Genomic DNA, 10326 nt, shown 5'->3' with positions numbered 1-10326 from the left:
GAGAGGGAGCACAGGGAGGCCAAGAGGCCTCGAGATTCTAGAGGATATAGTGGTGTCCGCGCTCCAGTTATAGCCTATCATGGAAGAGACTATGTGAACCGCCCAGTTCATTCACCACTTTCAGCTACTAGCAGCGCTCCGGCTATTCCGAGGTCTCAAACTGCCCATTATGTATAGCCACTTTCCAGTGCACCTCCTACGCGAGGTGCCTTCAGCGGTCTGTCCAGCTAACCAGGCCAGAGTTAGTTTCAGCAGCCACGCCCACCGAGATCTTGTTTCGAGTGTGGTGATATCAGACATATGGCGAGGAACTGTCCCAGAATTAGGAGGGGTACACCTCCACAAACTACACAGGCTCCATGGATTCTACAGGGCCCACAGGGTTCACTAGCCATGGTTACTGCTCCAGTTGCCGCACCATCTGCGCCGCCAGCTAGAGATGGAGGTCTGGCGGGTAGAGGTCGCCCTATAGGGGGAGGCTAGGCTCGATTCAATGCTTTTCCTTGTAGGAAGGAGGCAGTTGCATCAGACGATGTTATCACATGTATTGTTCTTGTCTATCATAAGGAGGCATCAGTCTTATTTGATACGGGTTCCACTTAATCATATGTCTCATCTTAGTTTGCTCCGTATTTGGATATACCCCGTGATTCTTTGAGTGCTCATGTATATTTGTCCACACATGTGGGAGATTTTATTGTTGTAGACAGTGTCTATCAGTCGTGCTTAGTTACTATTAGTGGTTGTGAGACCAGAGTTGATCTATTACAGCTTGGTATGGTAGACTTTGACGTGATCTTAGGCATGGATTGATTAACGCATTCACGCTATTCTGGATTGTCACGCCATGACCGTGACACTGGCTATGCTAGGTTTGCCGCAATTAGAGTAGAGTTGTACAATGGATTATATTTCTAGCAGGGTTGTGTCCTTTCTGAAGGTGCAACGAATGGTTGAGAAGGGATGTGAAGCATATCTTGCCTTTGTGAGGGATGTTAGTGCTGATATTCCTACCGTTGAGTCAGTTCCTGTGGTGAGAGATTTTCTAGATGTGTTTCCAGCAGACCTACCGAGCATGCCGCCCGATAGGGATATCGATTTTGGTATTGACCTAGTACCAGGCACTCAGCCAATTTCTATTTCACCATATCTTATGGAACCACTGGAGTTGAAGGATTTAAAGGAACAACTTCATGAATTGCTTGATAAGGGTTTCATCCGGCCGAGTGTTGGGATGCTCCGATTTTGTTTGTGAAGAAGAAGGATGGTACTACGCGAATGTGTATTGATTATAGGCAATTGAACCAAGTTACAGCAAGAACAAGTACCCACTACCTCGCATTGATGACTTATTTGACCAGCTTCAGGGTGCCAGAGTGTTCTCAAAGATTGACTTGAGGTCAGGGTATCACCAACTAAAGATTTGGGATTCGGATATCCCAAAGACTGCTTTCAAGACTCGATATGGTCACTACGAGTTTCTACTGATGTCATTTGGGTTGACCAACACCCCAAAAAGTGTTTATACACTTGATGAATAGTGTATTCCAGCCATATCTTAATTCATTCATCATCGTGTTCATTGGTGGTATATTCTCGCAGCCGGGAGGATCATGAGTAGCATTTTTTATTGTGCTCCAGACCTTGTGGGAGAAGAAGTTATACGCAAAATTCTCAAAGTATGAGTTCTGGCTTGATTCAGTGGCATTTTTGGGTCATGTGGTGTCTAGTGAGGGGATTAAGGTGGATCCGAGAAGGTGGAGGTAGCTCAGATTTGGACCAAGCCGTCTTCTACTACTGAGATCCGGAGTTTTCTAGGCTTGGCTAGCTATTACCGCCGTTTGTGGAGGGGTTTTCATCAATCGCAGCTTCTTTGACCAGGCTGACTCAGAAGGGTACTCCATTCAAGTGATCCGATGAGTGTGAGGAGAGCTTTTAGAATCTCAAGATTGCCTTGACCACAACACCAGTTCTAGTCTTGCCATCAGCATCGGGTTCATATACAGTTTATTATGATGCTTCTTGGATTGGTATCGGATGTATCTTGATGCTGGAGGGCAGGGTGATTGCTTATGCTTCGCGTCAGCTAAAGCCCCATGAGAATAACTACCCCATTCATGATTTAGAGTTGGCAACGCTTGTTCACAAATTCAAGATTTGGAAGCATTATCTCTATGGGGTGTCTTGTGAGGTATTCACAGATCATCAGAGTCTACATCACTTGTTTAAGTAAAAGGACCTAAACTTGAGGCAACGGAGGTGGCTAGAGCTGTTAAAAGACTATGATATCACCATTTTATATCATCCCAAGAAGGCCAATGTGGTAGTCTATGCCTTGAGTAGAAAGACTGAGAGTGTGGGCAGCCATGCATATATTCTCATTGGTGAGAGACTGCTAGCATTGGATGTTTAGGATTTGGCCAATCATTTATGAGGTTAGATTTTTCGGAGCCTAGCCGGGTTCTTGCTTGCGTGGTTTTTCGATCTTCTTTGTATAAGCGCATCAGAACATGTCAGTATGACGACCCCTATTTACTTGTCCTTAAGGACACAGTACGGCACGTCAATGCCAAGGAGGTGTCTATAGGAGATGATGGGGTGTTGCGGATGCAGGGCCGGATATGTGTGCCTAAGGTAGATGGGCTGCGTGAGTTGATTCTTGAGGAGGACCACAATTCGCGGTACTCCATTCATCCAGGTGCCGCTAAGATGTATTAGGACTTGAGGAAGCGATATTGGTGGTGAAAAATGAAGAAAGATATAATGGAATATGTGGCTCGGTGCTTGAACTGTAAGCATGTGAAGTACATGCATTAGAGGCCGGGCAGTTTGCTTCAGAGACTTGAGATTCTCGAGTGGAAGTGGGAGCATATTACCATGGATTTCGTTGTTGGACTCCCACGGACTTCGAAGAAATTTGACTCAGTGTGTGTCATTGTAGATAGACTGACTAAGCCGACACATTTCATTTCGGTGGTGACTACCTATTCTTCTGAGCAGCTGGCTCAGATCTATATCCGTGAGATTGTTTGTCTCTATGGAGTGCCGGTGTCCATTATCTTCGATCGAGGCACGCAGTTCACATCGCATTTCTGGAAAGCAGTGCAGTGTGAGTTAGGCACATGGGTCGAGTTAAGTACAACATTTCACCCCAGACGGATGGGCAGTCTGAGTGCACCATTTAGATCTTGGAAGACATGATACATGCTTGCGTTATGGATTTCGGGGGTTCTTGGGATCAGTTCTTGCCGCTTCCAAAGTTTTCCTACAACAACAGCTACCAATCGAGCATTCAGATGGATACTTATGAGGCATTATATGGGAGGCAGTGTCATTCTCTATTTAATTGGTGTGAGCCGAGAGAGGCTAGGTTGTTGGGCACTGACTTGGTTCTGGATGCCTTGGAGAAATTCAAGTTTATTCAGGATCGGCTACTTACAACACAGTCTAATCAGAAGAGTTATACTGATTAGAAGGTTTGTGATGTAGCATTTATGGTGGAAGAGAGGATTTTGCTTCGGGTATTGCCCATGAAGGGAGTGATAAAGTTCAGAAGAAGGGCAAGTTGAGCACTAGGTGTATTGGTCCTTTTGAGATCCTTGAGAGAGTTGTTGAGGTGGCTTACAAACTTACATTGCCAACTAGCCTATCGGCAGTTCACCTAGTGTTCCATGTTTCCATGCTCCCGAAGTATTATGGTGATCCATCACATGTATTAGATTTTAGCGCGGTCCAATTGGACAAGGATTTGACTTATGTTGAGGAGTCAGTGGCTATATTGGACAAGCAAGTCCAGAAGTTGAGGTCAAAGAACATTGTTTTAGTTAAGGTCCAGTGGAGAGGTCAACCGGTCGAGGAGGAGACTTGGGAGATCGAGATGATATGCATAGTCGTTATCCTCACCTTTTCAGCACTACAGGTATGTCTCTATCCTCGTTTGAGGACGAACGTTTGTTTTAAGAGGGAGAGAATGTAATGAACCGGCCGGTTATTTTGAATATTGTATCCTCGTTACCCTATTTATTGCTTCATTTGTGGTTATGTGACTTTCCGGGGTGGTTGGATTGTCTTCGGGAATGTTTCAAGGTGAATTGGACACTTAGTCTCAAAGTTGGAAGCGTAAGTTAGAAGAGTTGACCAGAGTTTGACTTTTGTATAGTCGACTCCGGAATGGAGTTTTGATGGTTTTGATAGCTTCATATGGTGATTTTGGACTTAGGTATATGTTTGGATGTTGATTCGGACGTCTGTAGGTTGATTTAGTATTTTTTGACATAATTTGGAAAGTTGATAGGTTTGACCAAGGGTTGACTTTGTTGATGTCCTATTCGGATTGTGGTTCTGAGTGTTGGAATAGGTCTGTTGTGTCACTTGGGACTTGCATGCAAAATTTGAGCTCATTCGGAGTTGGTTTGATATGATTCGACATTAGTTATAGAAGTTGAATGTTCATTAGTTCATTAGGCTTGAATTGGGGTGCAATTCATTGTTTTGATATTGTTTGGTGTAATTTAAGGCATCGAGTAGGTTCGTGTGGTGTTTTGGGACTTGATGGTATGTTCGGACAGGGTCCCGGGGGCCCCGGGTGTGTTTCGGGTTGAGTTCGGACCATTTCTTCATGTGTTGGAACTGCTAATTTCTGTGCTTTTGGTTTCCTTATTCGCGATCGCGAAGAATGGGTCGCGACTGCGTAGAGTCTTTGCTGGCAAGCAGGTTTTTTATCTTCACATTTGCAAAGAGAAGGATGCACTCATGAAGCCTTGGGGTATTTGTTCATCGCGAACGCGAGTGTGGGGCTGCGTTCGCAGAAAAGGAAGGTGAGGTTGTGTGGTGGCACGCGTTGTTCATTTCGGTCGTGAGGTATGGTTTGCGATCGTGAAGCCTGGGGACGTTTGGTCATCACATTTGCGTCTGTAGCCTCGTATTCCCGTAAGAGGTTTAGGGAGCTGGTGAAATTTGTTCTTCGCGATCGCGAAGGGTAATACCTGGTGAAATTTGATCTTCGCAATCACGAAGGGTAATACCTCTTATGGTAATAATTTTGGTATGGTTGGACTCGTATCAGAATGGGTGTTCGAAATTTGTAAGTTTGGTTATGTTCTGAGGTGTGGGCCTAGGGTTGACCTTCTGAGTTGACTTTTTGATTTTTATTAATGATTGAATCTTTAATATCCGGAATTGCTTCTTACGGATTTTGTTTATGATATTAAGTTATTATGGCTAGATTAGAGCCGTCCGGAGGTGGATTTACGTGGTAAGGGCTTATTAATGGAGTGATTTAGCTAGGTAAGTATCTTGCCTAACTTTGTGTGGAGGAACTACCCCTTAGGATTTTGGTTGATTGTGTTAACTGAATTATGTGAAAGACGTGTACAAGAGGTGACGAGTGTGTACACTAGTTTATATATATTATTTTGACCGGTTTAGATTATTAGACTTCTTCCATGTATTTAATTGAAATCGTCATAACATGTTATATCTTTCATTGTTAAATTTACTCTCATATGCTCTATTTGGCGTTGTTAGCACATGTTCTATCTTTTATTGTTATATTTGCTCTTATATGCTTTAGTTAAAGTCGTTACCTCTCTTATTGTCTTGTGACCTCTTTCATTGTTGAATTACTCTTACTTGAAATTGTCATTTTGCGGGAATATCTTCTTGTTGGTTTATTGATGTTGAAGTTGTGAAAGCTATTATCACGTTGAGGTTGAAGTTATTGATTGTTGAGATATCTTTTCTTGTTGAGTAATTCTCATTCATTTTGTTATTATTGAGATTCTTGTACACCTTGTGGTTGAGCCCTGGGCTATATATTGTGGTAACATTGATATTGTTGATTTTGGCAAGTGTTGTGGCATATGGGAATGTGTGGTTTAAGTTGATTATTGTGTTATGGCAATTATACGCATGCAGTGGTATAAGGATAGGGATCGATATGCATGCGGTGAGATAAGTTGGGATTTATACGCGTGTTGCTAGTAAGAGAATTACTTAAAGCCACACGGTGAGATAAGGGAGCTAAAACGCGTGTAGCTATTTCAGGAAAATGTTTTCAAAATAAATGCAAGGTTCAAGCGATGATATAAGGAAGATTGTGATTGTGATTTGTGAAATAAGGTTATGGGGTGTGATACCTCGATTGTGATTCTTGTTGATTTATGTTAAAAAGGCTTGTTGGTTGAACAGTTCTTGTTGTTTTTTCATTGTCTTACTTGTATTTGTCCGTATTTGATTATTTGTTGTTCTCATCATATGTTCACTTGTTGTTGCCTTTATCGCCTTAAACTACGTTGTTAGCTTACATTATTGTACTACTTTATTGTCATTTATTTCCTCGCTTTCCATTATTAGACCATACTATACTCTGTTCAGTTTTCTTATCCTAGTAGCTATCTTGACCTGGCCTCGTCACTACTCTACCGAGGTTAGGCTTGATAATTACCGGTTACCATTGTGGTATACTCATGCTACGCTTCTATATATTTTGTGCAGATCCAGGTACATCTGCTCATGTCGGACGCCAGTGATCGTACAGTTATTTTAGGAGACTTCAAGGTATACCTGCTCTACGCTCGCAGGCCTCGGAGTCACCTTCTATTATTTCCTTGACTATTGTTTATCCTATTATCAAACAGCGTTGTATTAGAGATTTTAGTACATTCTATAGAGCTTATGACTCAATTTCACCGGTTTTGGAGATTATGAGCTTTATCGGTTTATTTTATTAGCTTAGTTTGTTATTCTGTTAAGCTGTCAATGAATGTTAGGCTTACCTAGTCTTAGAACTAGGTGTCATCACGACTACCTCAGGTGGGATTTTGGGGCCGTGACACTATCACGACCCCAAAATCCCAACCCGTCTTGATGATGCATAACACACTTGCTAGGCAAGCCAAACATAACAATAAAGAACAAAAAATAACGAAAATATATAGAAATAGCATAAGTTTGAACTCTTAATGTAACAAAATACCGCTAATACAAGATAAATCCTCCAGAAGCTGGTAAATACGGAGTCATGAGCTCTACAACAGAATTCAAGTCCGAAAACTATATAACAATATCGTCTGAACTAAACACAACAATACTTAAGAAAAGACAAGCCAAGACTGCGAGCAGAAATTGCAACTCTACCTCGTCTCTCGATACTCAGCTCAACAAGCAACGCTGCTATTGATAACTGGTACCAACACCTGGATCTTCATAATTAAGTGTAAAGTATAGTATGAGTATAACCGATCCAATGCACTCAATAAGTATCGTAACTAACCTCGGTGAGATAAAAGAAGAAGGAATTATAAATGATACCTACTATAACTTGTACAGTTTCATCAATTTAACAAGTACAGAACAATAAAGTAATCAGGTCATAAAGCACAGAAAGTACCCTCTGTGTGTGTGTGTACAATTACTCAAGTTCTCTATTCAGCAAATGATACAGCATATAAAGATGATATGCGAGTAAATCAGGTAATTAACCATAGAAATTGAAAGTAAAGATGAAATGCAAATCCAAACAAAACACTGGCCAGACTTTCCTCTAACTTTCCATATCTGTACCAAACGACTTATCAATTTTCCTCAATATCCGCGTGTACACCATCAAGAGAGAAACATGAGAGGGTGACCCTAGGGGGATGGATCCATATCATCACGCAAGCACGGCCAATTCAACGTGCTACCAGACCGGCGTGGTCACATGCTCAATATGAGAATCTGCCCGGCGTGGTCACAGACATAATAGTACAATTCCCCTGGCGTGGTCGCAGGCATAACAACACAATCCACCCAGCATGGTCACAGGCATAAAAACATAATCCGCCCGGCGTGGTCACAGGCATAACAATATTATCCGCCCGGCGTGGTCACAGGCATAACAACACAATCTGCCTGGCGTGGTCATAGGCATCCAGTCCAAATCATATTACATCGAAGCAAATGTATAAGAATACATGTATATGATGGATGAATAACAAATCTCATACTCTCCGACTGGTATAAATAACATGCTAAAGTGTAGGCATGCAAAGTGTGCTATCATAACTCAAATCGGCAATTTCCTCACAAAAATAGAATATATAAAGTTCATTCAGGGATTTAGCCTCTGTGTAGCCTCAAACATAACTCAGATAGTTCATAACAAGGTTACAAATATGAGAAACATTTAGCTTAATGTTTAACAGTCAACTCTAGGTATATCATAGCCTAAGCATTACACTGAACATGGATATATAACCCGATGCTCGCACATGGGCTCAAACCCCACACATATGCGCACCCATAGCATGTACCTATCACAAATAATTCAGGCAACTAGTGCCTCAACTAAGTTTGGGTAAGATACTTACCTCAAGCAAGCCAATTCACTCATCTAACAAGCCCTTTCCTCGCGTATCAATCTCCGGACGGATCGAATTTAGCCAAAGCAACACAATACCATCAACAAAAGCCTTAGGAAGTGATTCCAAATGACAAAGCTAAGATCTTTAACTTAAATCAAAAAGTTAACCCCAAGCTCGCACCTCGGAACCCGACAAAAATCCCAAATTTCGAACACCCACTCAATTTCAAGTCCAACCATACCAAAATCATCCAATTCCAACCACAAATCGATCTTCAAATCCTCAAATTTCACTCTCCAATAACATGGGCCAAAAATCCCCAAATTCTGTATTAGATTCATGAAAATTAGGTATAATAATCAATGGGTATTCAATATCTAATACCAAAATTGAATAAACATCACTTACCTCTTCAATTGGGATGATAAATGCCCCAAAGCTTTCCTTAGACCGAGTCCCACAATTCAAAAAATGAGAAAAATAATGAAAACCATCGATTTTAATAACCTGTCCAGCATTCCCGCATCTGCACACCACAAAATCGCATCTGCAATACCACTTTTGCGGTAAAATCCATGCTTCTGTGAAACCAATTAAAATCCCAACCTACTGCTTCTGCAGTCAGGTCCCCACTTCTGCGGAACCTTTTCCGCACCTACAGTCCCTGGCCTTGACCTTATCTGCATCTGCGGGTCTGCAGATGCGGTCCATCTTTGCACCTGCGACCTTCAACAGCCCCAGCCCAAACACGCATCCGCGATCAAGTAGTCCGCATATGTAGACTTCCCTTGGGCTTTCCCACTTCGCATCTGTGACTCCATAGCCACACCTGCGGCTCCGCATCTGTGGCCTAGCCTACCGCATATGGGATTACACCAAAAGCGTTACACCTTTAGCAATGCTTTATGTTACACCCCATATTTTCGTACGTGAGAGTACGTCGTAAGTCAATTAAAAGCTCATAAATGAGATCATCTTTGAAAGTACATAAAGTAAGTTAATCATATTACCTTGGAGGTTACAAATCTTTAAGATCATGGATAACAACTACCAAGAGGGTTAAAAGGCTTAGAAGCTAAACAAATTGAAGAAAATAAGTTTCGTCGAAAGTCGACAAGTTGGGAATATTATACCATGTACTTTTGGGGCGAGACTAGGGTGTCTAACATGATAAGGAGGTTATGTTATGAGTTATTTTAGTCGTATGATAGTCGTGTATTACGTTTTGAAGTCAAGTGAGTTGTGGAACAAAAGTTGGCAAAGGTCATTACAAGTTATATTCATAAATGTGCTAAAACTTAGGTCAAACGTAGCTGAGCTTTTCTACCAATATACTTGGAATTACGGGATCATCCACCTACCAAATTGAATATCTATGAGTCTAGTTTCTATCTCATTAAATTGTTCATCAATATGACATCGGTGTAGAGAGATATTTGCATTTTTACGAGACTGTGCAGGCAGCCCCTGTGAGAGCCACTTGGTCGGTAGATGACCTTCACCTATTCTTATCTCGTTTTGGGATGAGATTTTTTTATTTTTCGACCTCCTTCCATACTCACACTCTCCATACCCTCCCAAACAGTTCCCCTAAGGCTCCAAACAAATTTCAAAAAAATACACCATAATCCAACATCAAAGTTAACCAAAGGTGAAGAATAACCCCTTTATGGTGTTGTGATGTGAATAAGGATGACGGTGAGCTAAGTTAAACTTAGGGTTTGAATTGTATCTATTGCCTAAGGTATGTTTAATATTATTTTGATTGTGTTTAAGGTTAATTACATGTTGGTTTAGGTGTTGGAGTGAAAGATTACAAGATAGCACTTGAAAGGGGAAGAGATGTTCTTAGCTTTTGTTGGGTTGTTTTAAGGATATATATATATATATATATATATATATATATATATATATATATATATATATATATGTTGTGATGGATGGAAATTGGAGACAATAACTTTATTATGATATGGTATCT

At 41.3% G+C, this 10326-nt stretch overlaps 1 protein-coding gene across 1 annotated transcript; it reads left to right on the top strand.

The window, feature by feature from the left end:
• The first annotated feature begins 901 nt into the window (after positions 1–901).
• LOC138897455 (uncharacterized) lies at positions 902–6731 on the top strand. Its single transcript, XM_070183425.1, has 5 exons — positions 902–1211; positions 2414–2711; positions 3490–3919; positions 6496–6558; positions 6639–6731. The coding sequence occupies exons 1-5, from the start codon at positions 902–904 to the stop codon at positions 6729–6731; spliced, it is 1194 nt and encodes a 397-aa protein (XP_070039526.1).
• Positions 6732–10326: the final 3595 nt, after the last annotated feature.

This window comes from Nicotiana tomentosiformis, chromosome 8 (assembly GCF_000390325.3).
Source record: "Nicotiana tomentosiformis chromosome 8, ASM39032v3, whole genome shotgun sequence".
Classification (NCBI taxonomy): Eukaryota; Viridiplantae; Streptophyta; class Magnoliopsida; order Solanales; family Solanaceae; genus Nicotiana; species Nicotiana tomentosiformis.
This window is presented reverse-complemented; position numbering and strand designations above follow the sequence as displayed.

Excerpts from the sequence above, each read along its gene's own strand:
- LOC138897455 (XM_070183425.1), top strand. The coding sequence starts at position 902 with ATGGATTATATTTCTAGCAGGGTTGTGTCCTTTCTGAAGGTGCAACGA. Across the intron at positions 1,212-2,413 it reads TCATGAATTGCTTGATAAGG|GATTTGGCCAATCATTTATG; the intron begins GTTTCATCCGGC and ends TTGGATGTTTAG. Across the intron at positions 2,712-3,489 it reads CATCCAGGTGCCGCTAAGAT|CATTTATGGTGGAAGAGAGG; the intron begins GTATTAGGACTT and ends TTTGTGATGTAG.